The sequence below is a fragment of the Spinacia oleracea genome, chromosome 3 (genome assembly GCF_020520425.1).
Source record: "Spinacia oleracea cultivar Varoflay chromosome 3, BTI_SOV_V1, whole genome shotgun sequence".
NCBI classification, from domain to species: Eukaryota; Viridiplantae; Streptophyta; class Magnoliopsida; order Caryophyllales; family Amaranthaceae; genus Spinacia; species Spinacia oleracea.
The window spans coordinates 41,325,055-41,347,373 of NC_079489.1; the positions used below are offsets into that span (position 1 = coordinate 41,325,055).

General features: G+C 38.3%; 2 protein-coding genes across 2 annotated transcripts in view; both read left to right on the forward strand.

The window, feature by feature from the left end:
• The first annotated feature begins 3,045 nt into the window (after positions 1 to 3,045).
• Positions 3,046 to 4,464, forward strand: LOC110805456 (zinc finger protein 8). Its single transcript, XM_022011064.2, has one exon. It carries the CDS (start codon positions 3,284 to 3,286, stop codon positions 4,298 to 4,300), a length of 1,017 nt encoding a protein of 338 aa, XP_021866756.1. The 5' UTR covers positions 3,046 to 3,283; the 3' UTR covers positions 4,301 to 4,464.
• A 13,948-nt stretch (positions 4,465 to 18,412) lies between these two features.
• LOC130469649 (centromere/kinetochore protein zw10 homolog) overlaps positions 18,413 to 22,319 on the forward strand; it is a 42,127-nt gene continuing 38,220 nt past the window's right edge. Inside the window, exon 1 of the mRNA XM_056839048.1 lies at positions 18,413 to 18,424. Within this exon, the coding sequence (XP_056695026.1) occupies positions 18,413 to 18,424 (12 nt within the window). The remainder of the gene's footprint in view (positions 18,425 to 22,319) is intronic.

A 22,319-nucleotide genomic window follows, 5' to 3' on the forward strand; every position in this document is an offset into this window, starting at 1 on the left:
TAGGCACAACTATTTTCTTACACAAGATAGGCTCACAATCTCTTTCCAAACCTAACCTATGCTTCCAATTGTATCTAATCAAATAGCATTTGCAACTACCACTCAATTAGGCATGGATATCCCATCACCATATCATATTTAATCACATTAATCAATCAACAATCAATCATCAATTTCCCCTAATTAAGCCCCTAGATTCTCCCCTTTCCCTAACCTAATTCTACTCACTAATCATTCTAAAAATTAAGAAATCCATTAATTCTAGGCTAGCAAGCATGAAATGGAAAGATTAGAAAGAGAGAATCAAAGAGTAGAACAACCAATTGAACAATCAACTAGAAAATTAAGAATCAAAGTAATTAAAGTCAAGGCAAAGAAGAATGCAAGAATTAAAGGAATTAAAGAACAATCAACAATCATAACAAGAGCAAGAAGTAAGAAATTGAATTGAATTGCAAGAAATTAGAAGGAGAGTTTAAGAAATTACAACTTGATGCTTCAATGGAGGAGAGTTTCTCTCTCTAGAAATGCTGAAAATCTATTTTGGGATTCGAAAATGTTAAACTAAAATTCTACCTTAAAATAAAAAAATGAAAAATCTATTTATAAGTTTCCCCAAATAGAAGCCGAAATTCGAAAATAAGCAGCCCGCGCAGCCATTCGGTCGCACATACCCTTTGTGCGACCGAACATAAGAAACCCATTCGAGCAAACATTAAGCCCTGTGCGAGCAAACACAGCGAAGAACAATTCCTTCGTCATGTGCGACCGAACGAGAAATCCTGTTCGGTTGAATGGTGTTTTCTTGGCCTTTGTCTCCTTTGAGCTTTCATTTGGTCGAACAAAAGACCTGTGTGGGCGCACAAACTCTTGTGCGGTCGAACAATAACCTGTGCGGTCGTTTACCAATTTTGGGGCATTCTGTCTCCAAAATTCCATTTTGTGCGACCGAACAAGAAGAAACGTTCGGTCGCACAAAACTGCAGATTCCTTGATGTCCATCAGCCCTCCTCTGTTCGGGCGGACAAGTAACAACTCGATCGCACAAGCCATGTTTTGGCTCAATTCTACTTGTTTTCCATCACTTTTCATCATAATCACCTATAAAGCACAAGATGGAAAGAAACTTATAAAAATCACACAAAAATCTATAAAAACTATAAAAAGTATAACAAACTAACATAAAATCCTAAGCTAAGAGCGATATAAATGTCGCTCATCACATATAAGACTAGTATTTTTATAAATGAAGAGAAATCCCTGATGAGGCGTTTTCCGTGTCGTTATACGAATATACCTAACCAAACAAGATTTATAAAACACCTAGCCTATCAACTATATTGATTATAGTGATAAGTTTCGGGATTGTGCCAAGAGAACGGCGAGCAAGAGTTTAACTAATTCGAGCTAGCTTAGGAAAAGAAATGATTTGATTCCTAACAAACTAGTAATTCTAAACTAATTAACGAGTAAATCAAGGTGGAATGAGCTAAGGGAATTGGGGATCAACTCGGGTTTCATCGGGGAAAAGCGAAAAGAATTACCACAAGACAATGCAAAGACGGGAATTCAAGGGCACAAACCAATAATGTCGCATTCACCCCTCTTGGTTAGAATGCAATACCTAGCTAATCCCAAAAGCGCGCTCTCGTGTCTCCTCAAAACTTGCATGGTTCATTAACTCAACAAGCCCACTCTTATGCTATCACTTACTCACAATCTCTTGACAAATTAATGAAGAACACTCCACTCAAAATGACTATCCTAGTATTTGCAACTACTAGTCAAGCCAAACATAGAAATTCTGTACAACACATCAAATTTAATCACAAAATCATCATCAATTCCGTTCTAATTCCCCAAATTACTTCCCAAGCATCATCCCTATACCCCTAACATGAAACTACTCACTAGACATGAAAACTAAAATGAAATTCAATCTAAACATGGAATTCAAACAAGGAGTAATACTAATTAAGCAAAAACAAAATTAAATTCAATAAAACAAGCATATTTTTGGGGTTTTCCTAGTGAGAATGAATGCAATCAACAATAATAACAAGATAAACAAGGAATGAAGAACAAGATTGAAATGGAAAGATTAAAGAGGAAGAAATTTACTCAAAGCTTGAAAGGATTCTACACTTGGAATTTGAACTTGAAGAACAATAAACCTATGCTAGTGTTTCTCTCTCTAAACTTCTAAAATCTGGAAAATATGAACTAGAATAGGATTCCCAAAAATTGGGGAAAAAAGAGTATTTATACTCTTTCCTAAAAAAAAAAAACTAAAATTCGAATTCCGGATGTTGGTGCGGGAGCGGCCAAGAGGTGCGAGCGCACAATAAGGGTCTTCGAGGGCGCACCAAAAACGAGTGTGGGCGCACCGATGAGTGAGAGAAAATAGAAAATCCGAATTAACGTCGGCGCGCGCCTCTGATGCGATGGGGGCGCAGTGAGGCTCAACATAACTTTGGAAAACTACAAAGGAGCTAGGTGCGGGCGCGACCAAATGGGTGCGGGAGCACCTGCACAAAACCTTGAATTTTGCTCAAAACATAATGTCTTGAAACATTTGCTACAGAGGGTTCTCCCTTCATGTGCGGGCGCGGCCAAATGGGAGCGGGCGCACCTTCACCGAAATGCGGATTTTGCAAATTCCAAAAGATCCTGCAACTCCACTCTCTTTTGTGCGCGCGCACCAATTTCCACTTTCCTCAAACTTTGTTTTCTATTTTCAACTCCATCCGAAATCCTATAAAATCAAACAAAAACAAAATAAAAACTTAGGAAACATGAAATAAACCAAGAAACATGCACTACTAATTCAATTAAAACCAAAATGTAAGCAAAATCATAGAATAAAAGAGAAAATAAGAACGAAAACTAAAAAAAGATAATAAGAAAATAAAGATTTAGAGCGACATAAATGTGGTTCATCAATCCCCTAAAAATAATTAAATTTGAAATTGGGGTAAAGTTTAGAGAAACCCCATCATACGCACAAGAGGCCCCAAATGGTACCATACATGTTCAACATATACATCTTACCCTTAGCTAGCTTACGTAGACCCCACCATTTAACCCCCTTTCCCTTCCACCACCACGCCAACTCCACATACATACTCCTCTCCAAGACTCTCTTTTCTTCACATTTTCTTCCTCTAGCTATCTTGTCTTTCAATCCCCACTTTTCTTCAACTTCTTCTGATCTTTACCCTTTTTCTCTTCTAAATTAACTCAACCAAATTCTAACAAATTATTCATCACAACCCCCTCAATAATGGACAACGCGGCCGTAATAGGAGCAGCAACAACAACAATAACACCAGCAACAACAACAACAACAACAACAACAACAACAACAACAGTAGCAACAAGCTCCCTAGATCAAACACATGATTTCATGAACGTAGACTCCTTCTCTCAACTCCCCTTCATACGCCCCGCTCCTGCCACTAACTCCAAGCTATCCTCCACCTCCTCCGCCGCCTCCGGTATCCGCCTCTTCGGTATCGACTTCTCCTCTTCCTCCACCATTGCCACTGACAACTCCGACTCCGGCGACAGCAACAACCTCGACAGCAACCAAGACACAAATATTAATAAGGAGATCAACAACAACAATAACAGTAACAGTAGTGAAAGTGGGAGGAAGTTCGAATGCCATTATTGTTGTAGGAACTTCCCTACTTCTCAAGCCTTAGGCGGCCACCAAAACGCACACAAGCGTGAACGGCAACACGCTAAGCGGGCCCACCTTCAGTCCGCCATGATGACAGCTGACCCCACCCACCAACACCACCACTTCTACAGCCTAGCAAATACTTACCCTCATCATCACCGCACTACTAACTCTTACTACCCTACCTCACTCTCAAATACCACCACCCCTAGATACTCCTACCACCACCACAACAACAACAACAACAATAACCACCACCAGCCACCACATCATCCTCCAACTATAAACGGAAGCCCTCTCGCCGTGTGGCGGATCCCTACAGCCGTTCATTCACATTCATTACCTCACCATAATCATAATCATAATCATCACCACCACCATAATAGTTATAGTTCATCCAGTGGGATTCATCGTGACCGTTCATCGTTGAACCCTTTGCCGTTAATTGGTGGATCTCATTCTCCTGGATTTAGCAGCATTATTGATACTACTACTTCTTCAAAGAGTAGTAAAAATATTAATATCAACATGAATAATATCAGTATGATGACTTCTACTCATCAGAATCAAGTACGCCGTAGTACTGACCAAGTGAGTTTAGATCTTCATTTGTAATATTTTTTAATTTATTTTTTAATTTACTTGTATACTTTTTTTATTTATGCCATTTTGTTAATTTAGTTATTAGCTAAGATAAGATAGCTCAACTCATACAAATTAGGGTTTAATGAGAAGCAAGTGTGTAGTTGTGCTAATGACAATTATTAATATCCTTGCTACGTCAAAGCTCCACCTTTTTATTAAGTTATTTCCTTTAAGTTAATTAAGATTTTAAAATATCATGTTTTTTTTTTCTTTTGTTCTAGTTAAGTAGCTTATTTTTGTTCTAAGTAGTTAATAATTAAGGGGGAAGGTTTAATTTTTATTACTTATATGGGAGTTTTGATGACTAACTAGTTTGATTTGGCGCATTTAAAAAATTCAATTAATGTTTGTCTCTACATCGGTGTAGATATAGTTGTCGCATTATATTACTTATTCAATTCATATTACCAACTAACTATTTCAGCTTAGTTTTCTGACAACCCTATAATGTGATGAAATTGTTTACTTCGTTCGCTCATCATTTGTTGATTCGTACTCTGTTGATCCAATCACTTTAAACTTACATAAGTATATGCATTAGAATTCTAATGGCATAATTCTCTTTCTCAACTTTTGATTTCATTTATTTTCATTATGTAAAAGAAAAATGTGAAATTAAATGGGAAACAACTAAACTATATACATATAAATTATATTTTAAAAAATATAAAAAGAAGTGGGACAAAAAAAAGGAATAATAAAGATATGAAAAAAGAGAGGAAGCCTAGTGGTCTAATAGAGTAGGCTCCAATGGATAATACATGTGAAGATGTAAATGCACACGTGTGGGGCAGTGAAATTATAGTGTTGGTAGTGTAAGTGTGTTGCTCAGACCTGGTGCGGTGGTCTGCTCTGGGAGCCTCCTGCCTCATTGCGTTGCAAAAGTGGCACACATTTCAGCTGATAAGATCTGCAATTTTTTAAAGTTATGTTTCTGTCAATTTTATGAATTTTCATTTGTACTTTCATATGCATACATTGGGATTTGATTAGTCTGTTAAATTATTACTTAAGCTATTACAGTATATTATTATTGCTTTTATTTATTAGGGCTCGAATGCGTAGTAAAGGCAAATATAAATACAAACGAGGGAAGAAAATTCGTACTTGTGATTTACGGTGTATCATACACAAGTAATCAGTTTTAGTCAATAGGACATACTTTTTGGAATAATATTATTATGCAATATTTTATATCTGCTTCTTATATTAATTTTTTACTCGTCTTTGTTTTTTTGGGCAAGCAAGAGAGATTTTAACGTGAGACTTTAACATGAGGAAGAGTGAGTTGAAAATATCCTTCCAACTTGAGTTGAATATACTTCAACTCACTCTTACAGAGCATAAGCCGAATCCTCCTAACATAAGTTGGATAGACTACAAATCACCCTTATAGAATATAAGCAGGTCATCTGTAAATCACGGATGATTTAGCTTCAAGGTTCTACATCTGTTATGAAATTTGAAACCAGGGTGCTCAGTAGCAGTTCTTCTAGCCCTAGAAAAATACTCCATGCAGAGGGTAAAGAAAAGAGGAGAGAGGAGATCTCCATGCCTTATCCCTCTCCTAGGCTGAATAAGCTCGGTTGGGTTGCCATTAATCAATAGAGAATATCTTGTGGTGGAAAGGCATGTCATGCTTAGTTGCACAAAGAAAGGGGGAAATCATAGATCAGTCATAACCTCCTCAATAAAGCTCCACTCAACAGTATCATAAGATTTCTTGTGGTCAACCTTCATCATACAAGAAGGTTGAGTGTGATTTTGGTTGTGTATCTTAATGATATCCTGACAATTCAGAGCATTGTGAAGAATAGATCTTCCTGCCCCAAAAGCTCCCCAGTTAAGAGAGATGATGTCAAGTAAGAATTTTCTAAGTTTATCACAGATAAGATTTATGATACAGTTGTAGATGGTAGAATATTAAGCTATGGGCCTAAAGTCTCCAACTGAGGCAGGAACTGAAACTTTAGGAACCAAAGTTATGAAAGTTACATTAACCTCCTTATGCATCTTCTTAGTGGTGATGAATTCAATAACTGCCTTGTACAGATCATCCTTGATGATATGCCAGGCTGACTTGAAAAAGTGGTTGTTATAGCTTTCCATACCAGGTGCCTTATGTATAGGAATAGACACTACAAGAATAAGGAGTTTTTTCGACTAAATTTACCGACTGCTAAATTATGATCGGTAAAATTAATTATACCGACTATTATTAGAGTAGTCGTTAAAATAAAAATGTGCCGACCAAAAATAAATAGTCGGTAATTTAGCGAATTTTATAATATACCAACTACTTAGCAGCCAGTAAAATCCCGACCAAAACAAAAATTTATTTTTCAAAATACGTTTTTCCGAACAATATAGTGGTCGGTATTTTCTGAAAATATTACCGACTACTTTTAGTCGGTATTTATTGATACTTGAACAACATGGTTAATATTAAATTCAAGGATTATAAATAATCACAACATGTTTGTTCACATAGAATTCATAGATTCAATAATAATCCACACATGTTCGTTCACCACATCAAACATGAATCCATAATAATCCAAATCACATAATTCACAAAAATAAAGTATCACAAGTATCCTCGTGTAAACGTTGATCGCCCTAGACATGTATGTACCTTGATTATCTAAGAATAGACGCCACTTTGTGAATCAATCTCTTTACTAGAAATCTCCTCCTATCATTAAAATGATGAAACTTAATTAGTATTCATGCTCACTAAATTTCCAGCAACTTTTATAAATTCTAAAACCTTTGAATTAGTTAAAAATTAATTGTCCATTAATAAATTAATAGTCTCAATTGAAAACTAAAGCCCTAGTATGAAAACATTAATTTTTCACGTTAAAAACCATTAAAATTTCACGATTTAAGCCTTGAAATAATTATGAAAAATATAATTGATTTCCATAAATGAAATTAACATTAAATTATGCAAATCAATCAACCATTAAGTTGGGATTAAAACCGTAACCCTAATTCAACATAAAAATCACTTGAAACCTTTAAAAATCGACACTTAATTAAATAAACGAATGTGAAAATTATACTAGTTCAAATTAAAATATTCCTCAATCATCTAAATACATAAATCCTCAAAATTCGGTGTTCATAACCGATCCCAGCATTTTAATTTATCAAAATCAATAATAATAATATAATTGAAAATATGGAATTGAAATAGAATAGGTAAGGAAGAAGAGAATTATACCAAATCGGCCTATTGCACGGTACAATCACGAATTCACTACAAGAAAATGGTACAAATTTAGACGGATTTTTTTCGATTGTTTTGAAAAGGGTCGCTGTAAGGGGAAGGGTGAAAATTTTTAATTTACACATTTCGACGCTTTTATTCGTCGGAACATACATAGACCAATTAAACCGTCACTATGTTCCAAAATAAACACGTGTAGCTCGCTCACATCCATTGTCCCGCTTTTCTAAAAATTTCAGCAGAAGAAATTCTAAAATCCCGCTTTACAGAACTACTCCCTCCACCTCCCACGAATTCATTAACGGTTGACAATTTAACCTCAAAGGCTGGTAAAGAAAAGAGAGAGTGGGGGAGAGTATGACCAACAATGGCGTGATGAATACGATTTATCTCAAGGTCTTTCCTCAATAGTGTCGGATCTCCTTCCATCTGACCTTCCACTGCCTTCCTTCGCCGCTGCTTCCAGATTTCGTCTACAATTCTCACCGTCCTTCTTTCACGAACCTTAGGTCCCAATTTATCCATTCATTTTCCAATTCACTTTACGCTCATAAATTTTCAATTGAATTCCAACAAGTATTAATATGTATGAATGTTATATTGTTCAGCAAATATTCGAATAGGCTTTATCGCTTATGCAGATGCATAACATGGTGGCCGACGCCCGATTGACATGAGACATTGCAGTTGACGGCGGGTTACCTAATTTACCTATTCCTCTTTTTCTCCTCAAAAACCCAGTTCTCGCTCTTCATCTTCGAAATTCGCTCAAAATCCATGTTAAGGATGTTTAATTTGCAGGTTTGATTTTTCAACTTTGTTTTCTACAAATTTATAATATTTTTGAGAGAATTCGATTGACTTTTATGTATTTTTTAGGGCTAATTTTTAGTTTCCTTTGTTTTTTATTATAATTGATCTGCATTTATTTGTCTGTATTTTATGTGGTATGTTGATGTGAGAAATGCAGTCTTTTTTCTTCAATTAGGGACCTTACTCATCCTTCCTTGACCCCTTTTAGGATTATCATTCCGTAATTTTTTTGGTACCATTCATAGTAGCCCTCTTTTGGCTTTTATTGTTCTTTGTGCTGTCAAGTTGATTCTCGGTACCGCCAAGGTAATTTAGTGGTGGTGATGATTGATAGAGAAGAATGCACTTCTGTTTTTCAAAAGTGCTAGAAATTGGCATCAATATTGGTTGCTATCCTTAGATGGTGAAAAGGTTAGCTTAAGTTTGCTTCACTTATCAAAAGAAAATACATGATAATTGATGTTGTGGATGGATTTTCGTGGATGTGGATATTTTGGAGATGATGAAGAGCCTTTCGTATAATCTCGACTAGTTAGGGTTGATATGCTAGCTGGTTGTTGTCATTGTTGTTGAGATGTGATGTTATGAATACGGTTTTAGAACCATGTGCTCTCGTCTCATTTCCACACTTTTGGACTTCAATTGTCTCAGTTAATTTGACAATTATTGCAGGCTCCACCCAGAGGATCGTCATTTATAGGAAGAGTGAGATTTGCTGGACTAGAGAAGGTTGTTGATGTCTTGGATACACTTGGAAGTGGAATGATAAACCTGAGTCATAGTGGATTTCTTGACAGGCAGGGTGGCCAAGGGAAACAAAAGATCAATATTGGCATTTGAAGTAGCAAACACAATCACATGAGGAGTGAATCTCGTGCAACCTCTCTCCTAGGAAAATGTCAACTTCATAAAGGAGGAGGTTATTCCCTCAGAAGGGGTTCAGTAGTTGGTTTCTTTAGACACTAAGGTGTTGCTAAGTTTGGTTGCTTCAGACAAAAGGTTGTTATAGGGAACTATTTACAAGAAATTCACTTTTCAACATCTTTGTTCGTTATTACAAATCTAACTTAGATTGTTTATCTAGGGAGAAACTTGACGTCTTTTGCAAAGAAGTGATCAGATTTAGAGACCGTTCTAAAGACCCACAATGGCATAACTTGGATCGGTTTTTTCAAGAGTAAGGTAGATTCTTTTTATTTTGTATTTTACTGAAGCTGTGTAGTTTTTTTCTAAATGAAATTTTATCCTCCTTGGAACTGGTTGTACTATTTCATTTTGGATTCGAAAATGCGGTATACAAACCTCAAAGAGAATAGGTAGAAGCCAAAATGTAAGATTTGATGACTTTAGCTCATAATACCTCTGTAAGTACGTAGATTTAATTTTGGTCTTCACTTTTTCTATCTTTAGAAGCCAAAATGTTTTTTGGTACCATTCATAGTATCCCTGTTTTAGCTTTTATTGTTCTCCGTGTTGTCAAGTCGATTCTCGGTAACACCAAGGTAATTTAGTGGTGGTGATGATTGATAGAGAAGAATTGTTATTCAGTTTTGAGCCACGAGGTTTTATTTCAATGATTGTCAACCTTCATTTGATTTCATATGGTGCGTATACTTAATTGCTTTTCTTTTCAGTGTGTTTTGTGTTTAAGTTATATCTCCAACATTTTAGTTGATGAGCAGTTTCTTTTGGCTTTGGCAAGACAGCTGGTTGATCCAGTTTTAGTGACCTCAAAATCTCTCAAGCCTTCTCTAAATCACCTTCACATGTCATTATTGCTCTTCCTACATCTTGATTTGGGCATTTGAACTTTATTTCCAATTTGCATTCTGAGAAATCTCTTTAGACATATCAATCTTCAGATTTCTCCCCTTGTCAATATTTTGATATTTGCTTATCAACATCTTCACCTCCTTCGAAGAGCCATGCAAATGTTTCTTCCATTTGACCTTCATTTAGAATAAGAGCCGTAGTTATGATTTCCCTATTGATTTTTCTTTCACTATAGGTAGATAAATTTTCAAATTTAGTTAATAAGCAGAGGGTCCCATCGTGCACTAATTTTTATCTATGATATTTTGATGTTAGTTAGTTACGTTATTGTGAAATTTATGGGATGCAAATGAAAAAATCGGATGAAAACGAAAATTAATCTATATATGATCTTTGATTCATCTTGAGAATTATGAGTGCTCCTGACTATCTAACTTAAACTTATCTAAATTACTAAAAAAAGACATGCACAACTATGCCAAAAATTAACTACAGGAGACTAGGAGATACTGGAACAAACTCCAATAGCTTGTGATCTATTCTGGTTGTTAACTCAAGAAGGTAGATTTGGTAAGAATTTCATCAAGGGGCTTGTTTACTGGCTCTTCTTAATCATGGCAGGGATATTTGTAATAATTTCATCAAATGGATGTTGTTTATCTTTTCTCTGTCATCTTTCCTTATACATCTTTCGGGAACAAGGATGGTTTGGCTACATCCGTGTTATCCTTTTGTTTACTTGTGATTTCTTTTTCGTAGCTGCCCTATAACTGCTAAACGTTATACTGCACATTCCCCATTTTATCTCAGTTTTCCTAAAAATATAAGTTCTTTATTTCATTTAATAGTGAATTGAAGAACATGACTCCATTTCTCCCTATTATCCAAGCAAAATAATTTCCAAGAAAGTGTTTTTTGTATGCTTATAACCTTTCCAATTACCATGTTTCAGGTTGTTCGTTATACTTGCAAAAAGTTATTTATTGAAGGTATCTCCCCCCCCCCCCCCCCCCCCCGATTCTTCGTCTTTTTTGTTTGTTATGATTCCCAAACCTCCTTTCTTTTATAAAATTGTTTGCATGCAATTGTTTAACCAAATTTTTATTTACTAATCTTTAAATCCCAATCCTTGTTTAGCTCAATTTCGATCTTCTCAATAAAAAACGTGAATCGTACCATGCATACATTGCTTTTAGTTCCCTACTTCTTTTCATAATAGGATTTTTTGCTAACTAATCAGGTTTGAAACAATTTCTTTCTCTATGCTAGGAAATGAAATTGTATTACGAGCTTGTTGAAGACAAGAGTGTTCTTCTACTTGTTTTTCTGATTGGTTAATTTGTATTGTCTAGTTATAGTTATCCATCACCATGTACTTGTGAAATCAAGAGGGTATGGATTTGTCGTGAAGTTTACATCCGAAGATGGTGTTGCATCATCAATCAAATAGATGGAAGGCCATGTTAGTTTCAAGTGGCTCACATCCTTATCGCATCAATTTTTCATATCTGGAAACTGGTCATCATGAACCCGAAGCTATCACTTGAACCTGTCTTTTATTCTAGAAAACATGTACTAGATGGGAGGAATAAACTCAAACTTATCTTTTACTTACTGTGGGAATTATAAAGGCTATTGATTGGTGTTTATTTGGTGTAGTATGAAGTCTATTAGTTCCATCTTGGTTTGGGTATCTTAGTTGATTTGGGTATCTTGTCCTTTACTTACTGTGGGAATTATAAAGTCAAAACTAAAAAGAAGTAGAAAGCAAAGAAAAGAATTTTGTACTATTGCGTAGTTGAGAAAAACCAACATGTATCACTGGTTTGTCATGCTTGGTCTACCTTATATGAGGTTGTATAACCTATTTCAAATTTGCATTTACATCAATGGAAATGTATGTTCATCATTATAGTATCATTCATGTCTTTGATCACATCTTACGTATTTGATTTATATTTTGGCAAATGACCATACAGTGAATCAATTAATGATTGAAATCACATGTCACAGTCTCACAGATACTGTAGAAGCAATTCAGCAACACATAAGATAGATGAATACTTCATTATAAAATGAAAAATAAAGCAGACCTTGAGACAAAAACTCTGTAGAATTTATGTGGTTCTGCTGGACATTACTTTTCTCTCAATTTTTTATCTTCCAGGCATATATTTTTAACCGAAATATTTCTTATCTGTATACCTAGGTACCTTTCCTTAAAACTTAAGGGTGACTACCATTTTAAAGCAAGGTTATTTACGTTTTCATAGGTTTGGGGATAAAGATATTATGAGGTTTTAGTGTCAACTCCATAAGGATGTATAAATGTGTAGGATGAAAGCTGTAGATGTACACATTCTCTAACCCTAATCTACCCACAACTGAAGATGAGCAAGACACAAAACATCTGAAGGAAAATTAACATAATTTAATGAATACTATATCAAAGGAAAAAATAAAGTTCCTAAGGTCTTAATCTAAATCTATAACTGACAAGAGGAACTAAACTCGAAAGATTAAGAATCTACAACTTTGATAACATGAGAAGTAGCTGAAAGCCTAAAACAGATACACACAAGAAGTCCAGAATCGAAAATGAAATCGTGTATTCTCCAATTCGATTAAGGAACTGAAGATTGCAGAGAAAGAAAATAGAAAATAAAAAAGTTTTTAAACTGCTGGAAATTATGTTGAAATTGATTTCTAAAAATCCCATTATAATAGAAGCAGGGCAGCTGTCGCAGAAACTGTTGTTTGAGAAATGATTTCTAGCCATCTAGTTATCTACTTGTTGCTGTTCTAGGTGCCTAATTTTCATACCCTTGCTCACTGTACATCAGTGTTTGCCTCATATCCTTGCACACTAAAAAAGGTCAATCTGCATCACCTAACATGGCTATTATCGTACGTGAGTAAAAACTACGCATCTAGGCTGTAGGTGATTAGGTGGAATAGTATTAAAAATTTTCTTCCAATATCAATGGATCTCCAATGTTTGTCCAATTTTATAAATACTGTCAATCTCAATCAACCAAATGCACTAAAAAAAATTTATGCCAGAACATGCAGGTGTAAGCAAGATGGTTAAGCAAGACGCAACAGAGAAAGCAATGTATCACAAACTAAACAACAAAAATAAAACAATCCATTCGAAATGAACTTGATCAGAAAAGGCAGGGTGAGACAAGAATAACTAAGATGTCCAACAGATGGTAAACTCTGAAGCCTACTGTCATATTTGCAAGTCTTAACTTAGGGTGCTTGTTTCCAATGATTAGAGAATTTTAATACGGGTCAACAGTACTGATCAAAGTTGCATCGGCTATGGAATAGTGTATCATTACCTGAAATGTGGCATATCTAATTTACATATTAAAATGGACAAAGCATTTACTGGCTGTAAGATCTTTAGAGAGTGCGCTGTTGAAAAAATGAAAATTATCACTAGTGCAAAAGGGTCTAATTTTGTTGGTCTAGTAAATAACATTCAAGTGCTTACTAAGTATTCAGCTCTATATGGTATAAACTGTCAGAAAATACTGATAAAAAGAAATATTTTGCAATATGAATAAAACTGTAAAAATCGTTATTAATAATCCCAATTTCCTCCCATTTTGTAGAGGAACTAGGGGAATATGGTGGTAGTGGACAGGGAAGAAAGGGAGAGGAAGTGATGTAGATTCTAAAATTTTCTAAACTATGCCACACTTGCATCTTTTATGCTTTTTGATAGGTGTAGCACATAATATAGCTCCTACTTTTGTTTTGAATTTTTACTTCTGTACTTGTAATATCACCTAAAACTTGAAGAAGTCAGAACAATACACACTGGTGGAACTGTTCCATGTATATTAGCATCTGACACAATTGTTTTCCAGCTTGGCCTGGTAATTAATTTTCTTGTTACTAGATATTGATTACTGTCAATTTTCCCTTAATGGGGGATTATTTTGGGAAGGGGCAATTAATAGTTGGTATTATTTTGAGAAGGCCACTTGTAGTTCGGATTACTGTTATTTTTCCCTTGATTTTAAAATATGTTCATCATGCTTTGTAGATATATTTGACATATTAAATTTTCTTTGCAGATAATTGATGATTCAAGGTAATGGTAAAATGTAGATCAAGAGATCAATAGGTTATCTTGAAGCTAAGCTAGCATAGCAATAGGTTTACTTGGTAATTAATAGGGTGCTTGCCACAAGCAAATTGCTCTACAATCTCTATTATGGCGGCATCGCCATTGCCAAACCCATGTTTCGAGAAGAGGAAACGAGCAAAGATACAAAAATTCAAGGCCCTCAAGCGGCAGACCTTGGGAATGTCCACTCTAGCAAAATGAGCAAAAAAGAGGGATAAGTCCACCCCCCGCCCATATACAACAGCACTCAAGAGTAGGGGCTTAAGACCCAAATATCTTTCAAAATTCGAAAAGAAGTGTTCTTCAACACTAGGCAAGAAAGGCTCTATCATAAGGGGCCAACCCAGTATAGTACTAAACTCTTCAGGGAGGGGACATACCTCGTTGGTTCCGAAGCGGAAAACGTGGTTCATCGGATCCCAAGCCTCCAAAGCAGCATGGAGAAAGTGCAAATCAAGTTTTAAAAATTGAAAAGAGATGAGAACTCGAAGATGCATGGCATCCAACTCTTGTTTCTCCAATTTTCCTAGTGAGCCAAGCCACGAGTTTAAGGAATTTTCAAAAGACATAGCCATTTGCTTTTTTTTAAGAAGAAGTAGAGAGCGAAGCAGAATATGGAAGGAGAGGTGCAAAGAAAATGATTTGCAAAGCCCTCTATTTATACAAGAACTAGCATTTATTGCGGTACTTGGAAGTACCACCATCGCTGGGCGCAAGGCCAGTGCCAAGCGCAGGGCCTGCCAGAAGGACTAGCCCAACTCCCCACTTTATAGCATCAAGTACTCCTCTCTTCATTGCATAGCACAAACGAATCAGCTCAATGATTTGGGCCGAATGTTTCGAAAAGCCGCAAGTCGCGCAAATTCAAGCAGTTCAAATCAGCACCCGGGTCACTTTCGAGATATTTGTTCAAAGTTCAAGTATTCTAGTCCTAGATCGGCGTCTTAAGTCGAGTCATCATATGCATAAGAAAAAGTCGAATACACTTTGACTTGCGCTTTTTCTAACCAAAAAACCTCAGTCAAAGTGGGGGCTTATAGTGGGCTTATACACCCGAGAAAACACGCAGCAACATATTCAAAACCATACAAATTCAGAACCATACAAGTACAAAATCCAAAATTCAAAAACCATACAAATCCAGCTTAAGTACAAACCTACAAATACAAATATCAATACAAAAAACCCACATAAAAAAGCCCATCAAAGGCAAAGAAAGATCTCGCTACCATGCAGGATCTGTCCAAATCATCATTAATCACAGTCTCAACAGCTCCCTTACCCCTGTTCCGACTCATATACCGCTCCAAGTCCTGGTCAAGCTCTGTCCCTGCGGTAGCTGGCTCCTGCTCCGAAACACGAAGTGTACTGGGAAACTGCTGAGGTCCCTGCTGATGGGAAAGAACTGATAGGACTGTTGGGCCGCAGCAAAACGGCGCTGCATCTCCATCTACTCATACAAGCGCATCCTCTCACACTCTTGTCACTGAGTCATGGTCGTCATTGTGAAGCCGACACTCAATGATAAGGATCCACCCATGACTCCATAGCCACCCATAGGAGGCCCCTGAAGCGGCTGACTACCCATATCTACAAAGGAGAACGAGTGCCTGCTATTCTGGGTAGAAGAAGAGGGAAAGTCTCTCATATCAACATCTGAGCGCCTCCAATGAGTCTCAACACTCGAGCCAGGGCCCGGACCCAAGTTCCTCCCAATCTGCTCCATCAAAACACCGGTCTGGGGAGCTCAATCCTTGGACTCTCTACGGCCCCCACGACGCTCCTATACAAAGTTCAAAATTCAAGCATCAAATATCTTTGTACAAGTTTTAAAATACAAACATCACATAGGTGATAACGGTTCGCTCGAAAATGTGCGGACCATTAGCGGTTGGGATCCTAACAATAAGTTATTTTCGTCGACTTGGCCCCTACAGCTCGGTCTCGACCAGCGAGCTTCCTAGTCAACTTAACACAATGCTTCTTCAAAGAGTGTATTACGACCATCCAACGGTGCACTCTTGCTCGAGGCGCCTGCATACATACAAAATTCAAAAGTCAATTTCTATGTACAAGAATACAACCATTTCAAGAAATACAAAAGAACTCACAGCTGAGTAATGCTCAGGAAGAGCGTTGGCCACCATCCGCTCTGAAGGAGAGTCCACTAGGACAGTGAACACTACCTGCTCCCCATCCGAGTCCACATAACGGAGGATCCTGTTAGCATGAGGGATATCCTCCGGGTCGACCTCCTCAACCTGCAAACACACATACAAGATCCAAGTCATACAGAATACAAAATAGAAGAATACAAGAATACAAGATTCAAATTCAAAGCTTACCGGTGGCATAAAATGAACTGCCGGAGAAACCCTCGACAGGAAGTCTCTGTAGCTAGCAGCCAAGTTTACAAAGTTCTCCCACGGGAGACAAAGGGAGTCGCCACCTGCCTCTACAGCATCCGCATAGGCTCGAATAATTGCGGTAGCCTTCAGCATCATGGATTCTGGAGGATCGAAAGGAACAAGTCGACCTGCTATGCTATGCTGGAGGGTCACAAGCTCACCCAGATACCACATGGGGCGATAAACCCCCGGAATCAGCACCCGTTGCCTAGACAAGAAATAGGCTCGGACGGCCTAAGCGGGCATGGGCACATCAAAAAGAAGGTGCCAACGCACCTACAAAGAAGGCAGCTCATCAATATACAAAATACAACCAGTACAAGACTCTACAAAATAAAAATGTACCTCCTCAAAAAGCGTGACCCCCAATGCCCTGCGGAAAGCTGCTACAGTTATCCTAGTGCGCTCCGCTCCTTCCCAGGAGGCAGTAAACGGGTAAGCCGCAACTCTTGGCGAGCAGGCGCCAAGCCGGGAAAATGCACATACGCCCAAATCTTCGAGCAAAAAAGACATCAGTCTTCTGCACATAAAATACAACATACAAAATACAAGCACAAGTACAAGTTCAAGGAGTTCCAAAAACCTCCAACACTCCCCACAGGCAGCTATGCCAACCAAGCTCTCCAAGGCAGTCCTCGAAGCATTCTTCATCTCATACAAGAGGTGGCTATACGATAGGCTACCCCAACTAAGCCCCGAAACAGCCCGCAAGTCACTTAAAGGCCTCAAGAATCCCACCAGCACGCAACTGCTCCTACCTGGGACAACCATCCGACATACGAGCGCTAGAAGGAAGAGTCGAACCTTCTGCTTAGCCGTGGTACCAACTATGTCGATACCTCTCAATATCACTTCCACTGAAGCAGTGGTGTCGCTATCAAAAATCAAATCTACAACAGGGCCCATCAAGTCCCTGACACCAGCAGACCTCCATGTCAAGGTGGAGTCAAAAGCAACCTCCACCTCAGAAAACGGGAGGCCAGTAATCATAGCAAACTCAAAGGGGGTGATGGTAATCTCCCCCAACTCATATGGAACGTGTCAGTGGCCGGTGTCCCACCACCACTCCAAAAGAGCCTGTGTCCGGGCTTTGACGTCTGTCGTCTCCACCAAACCCCTGACTGCCTCCCAGAAGGTGGAAAAACCTGTTTGAGCCCAAATCCCTCGGGTCTCCTCAACCACGAGAATGGTTCGAGAGGCCTCCAAAAGCTCCTCCCGAGACCAGAACACTCGGATCGCCGGCCTATCAGTCTACAAAAATGATGGGTCAGTACAAACAAATACAATCCAAATAGCAAGTTCAAAAGTGGAGCACAAGGCATACCATGCAAACACGTGGCCGCTGAGACAAATGATGTCTCGGGTGGAATACAATTAAGATTCGTCGGCTGCCAGCCATGACCGTCAAAATTAGGTCTTCCCCGAGGGGTCATGCCTGAGGGGAGCACCTCCATTTCAGCCGCTTCATTATCAGAAGCGTCCTCCATAGCCGCCCGACTGGTCGAGCATTTAGCTAGCTTCCTCCGAGTGTGACGAGGCATACTAGAAGAATTCAAAATACAAAAATCAACATCCAAGTCTGGGGGATATCTTATACTAGCCCATACAATATTCAATAGCCTAAAAAAATCCCCAGTGGCAGTACAAGTCTAGCCAGGGACTTCTTTTCAAGAGACTATCCAAGGTCAACACCAACGCCTAGGCTATCAATGCCGAAGCAGGTATTCGAGGTCAACACCAACGTCTAGGCTATCCATGCTGAAGCAGGTATTCAAGTTCTACATCGACGTCTAGGCTATCCATGCCTATTCCTATACAAGACCCATAAAGGTCCCCAATATATTCGGCATCTACAAATTCTAAGTAAAAGATTCCAAGTGCAAAAATTCGAATTTGTATTCTACAAAGTTCCAACAATTCAAGTTCAAGATGGCTATCAAACAATTTTCATACAAAGTACAAGAGTCTACTATATTTCAAACAGTTCAACACAATTCGACATATTTAAGAAAAAAATTCAACATCAACAATAAAAGAACGATTCAAGTACAAAAATTTATCCTACATTCCATCCTAAGGAAATACTTACATGGACAAGTGTAGAGGAAATGCAAGAACAACAAGATCAAAAGAGAGAGCAATTGAACTTTGAGAGAAAGAAGAAGCAAAGAAAATGGGCTAGACCAAGAGCACGACGGGGGGTATATATACACAGCCCCTGCGCCAAGCGCTGGTGCTACGCCAGGCGCCAGCCCTGGTAGTCCGCATGCGCAAAATCTTAGTGCGGTCCTCCGTGCTAATTGTACGTACTTTGCTGCTACTGTTTTCTGCACCAGGAATCAAACATCGAATCAAGCTCCTTTTCGATAAATACGGGTATACATCTTTCCTATCAACCATGATAGATAAATATATCAAGTGTATGAAGTCCGAAAGATATGCAAATTTAAGCTTTCTACTTCCAGTGGACCCAAGCTCTGGGAAAGTCAAAAAAATTCAAATCCCAAGAGTCAATAAAAAACTCTTTTCCCAATGGATATATTCCCCATCGGTTCAAGCCTCTGGCGGCGTTTCAAACAATTACAAAACCCAGCGGATTCACTCCGGGTGTTCAAATTCAAAATTTCAAGGTTCAAAATTCAAAATTCAAAATTTTCGATGCCAAGATCCGTTCTAAGTCAAAGACGAAAAAGAAATGCAACCCGTACAAAGACCAGAGTTATCAAGTCGCAAGGAGGTACACTTTATCCATTTTTCTAACCCTTTTCTTGTGTAGGTACCAGAGTACAAAGAATGGTCCTGATTGCAGAACATCTTGACTATTCTCCGTCCCTATTCAAAAACTTTGACTTTCGCTTTCCTAACCGAACGCTTAGTAAAAGTGGGGGCTTCTGTAGACACCTAATCTGTGTCTCCCCTAATGGGATGATGACGAAACCATTATCCTTGCTAGGTGGTTGAAAAAACTCAATGCAGAAGTCCCAATTGCTAAGATGTATTCCAAAATCCAAAATCCAAAGTCCAATTCCCAAGCCCGTTCCCATTTCGGAACCCGGTACAAAATTAAATTTCCAAAATTCAAGTTCAAAATCTAAATACAATCTTGCCCAATGGACCTCTCCATTGGTTTTACAAGGCCTATTCCAATCAAAATTCCATCAAGCAATCCAAAATCGGGCGCCGACCCACAAAACCGAGCATGCCGGGCCCCTTCCCGTAAAACCGAGTCCAAATCCAAAACCTGAATACAAAAGGTGAGTTTTTTGTCACAAAATATTGCCTTAACCACCAAGAAAACACTACGCTCCAAAGCTCGTACAAAGCCCTGGTACGAAGAAAGGACGACATCATCGTCCTTCTATGGCCGCATCTGTGACACGTCAGCAGCGCCTAACGCTAGCCCTGCGCCTGGCGCTGGCGAGATAAAGTTCTAGCACAAGAAAGTCAAAGTATATACTTTATTCGATTCAAAATTTTTGAAGAGCCAAGAGATATGATAATAAGAAATATTTATACATATACGTCCAAATCAATCACGAATATCATAATCTTATAATCGGTCCAGACCCACTTACTAATGGGATGCCCTAATTCATGACTAAATTTCACTTTAGCCAATGACCTGACCAAAAGAATAATTGGAACTACGGTGGTTGAGACCACATAGAAAAATGACATTGCCCGAAATAGATAAGGTAATATTTCCATTGTGCATTGGAAGAGATGTCCCTTTTCAAGACATAATTGATTTTCCTTGATACCTAACATAATAGGGGGAAGATTCTCTGAAAATCCACAAGATAAGTCCAAAATCCTTATTAAAACTTTTACTAGATATTTTTGTTAGGTTATGAACAATCTAATAAACATGCGAAAAAACCATAATTGTCAGAATCCATGTAAATCACATAACCAATTAGCATAATTTAGTTGACATACAATGAATGATGCGTGTAGACACCTACTTTTGTCCCCATTCCCGAAAAGGAAGGTTCGATGATGAGAACGTAAATCTCCACTTGACAACGCAACTCCTATAAAATAACGAATCTCAATTCCCCTTTTCATTTCACCCGAAACCTGCTATTTATGGAAACCTGCTAAAAATAGTAACTGCTGTAATGGGTAGTTGTTAAAAGTGGCAAGTCATAAAAGATAGAAACCTGTCAGAATTAGGTGTTGCACTCCAACATAAATCCTAAATGAGATAGAAATTGCGAGAGAATCCTATTCCTAATATGATTCGAAAGAAAGAGTCACGTATTAATTAAAATCCTAACGAGCCTAGAGTTCGTAACGGGCCCAGACGCATCCCGTCACAAGGTTAATACGCACTAAAGGACTCAATTAAATCTCAAATACTCCGGATTCTAGGAATCCGAATCTGAGTAAGGAAAACAGCCCAGACCCTAATTTCAACGCCTGGCTCTGGGTGCCGAAATCTTCGGCGCCCAGGCCTGGGCGCTGAAAATACCTGGTACGTGTTTTTTCCTAATTCTTCATGGATTAGAGTTCTACAATTCTATCTTTCCACGAACTCTTTTCTATAAATAGGGCCTTAAGTTCGACGTGAAAAGAACACACAACACACAATTATATTCTGAGTATTGACTCTAAACCCCTAAGCCTAAGCCTCACGCTGCAAAACTGATCACCCGTTCTGTCGCAATCGATCCATAAATCGAACAGAACGTATCCCGTCCCATAATTTGAGATTCGTTAAATAAAAGGAGAAATAGCAAAGTCAAAGTGGTTAGTTTTCTGAGAACCGTGACGCACCTCTCAAGGGTACGTCGTAATGTGTCCCTTTTCCATGGTTTAATTGCTTTCCTCGCCCTTTTATGAACTGTTAAACTAACTAAAATCTGATTGTTCGATCACGCTTAATAAATATGATATTTTTGGGAAATTGGATTATCATGCTAGGTCCCTTAAAACAATCTAAATCAGATAATCGCGCTCGATCTAGTACTATATGTTGCATATTATTAAAATCAACTCAGATTAGTTTAATAGTTAACGCATGTCCCTTCAATTATTTATGCTGAGCTAGTAAGGATATCCTGCCTCTGGAGTTATCGAAGAGCGAGTACTCCTCTCGGTAGTTATAGTCCCCCGAACCCTCAATCTCTACCCTGCGGGTGTACGTTGAGCGATCCCCACCACTAGGGATCACAAGGGAACCTACGGCCGTCGTGGTCAAACATAATTGCACTCCCTTTATGTCACGATAATCGGGTTTTGTCAGTTTTTCTCATTGTCGTTAAAAACTGAATGGCGACTCCTATATTACTAGTCAATTGGGTGTAAACTCACAGGAAATCCAATTACACTTGATTTGACAAAAAGAAGCGTCACACCCACGAGGGACGAGGTCACGCATTAGCCTCGTTCTTTTTCGACCCCCTCACAGTGGCGACTCCACTGGGGATAGTGAAGGAAATACTCGTGCTTGTAGGTAATCAAAATAGCCGAAGGGTGAAACGATCCTACCCCGCGTTTATTTCCCAATCAAGTTGGGACGACCTGAAAATCAGCATATTAATGTGAACGGGCAGAACCGCATAACGAATCTTGGCTCCCTTGGTGTTTCATCTCGGGAGTTGGGACTAAGGA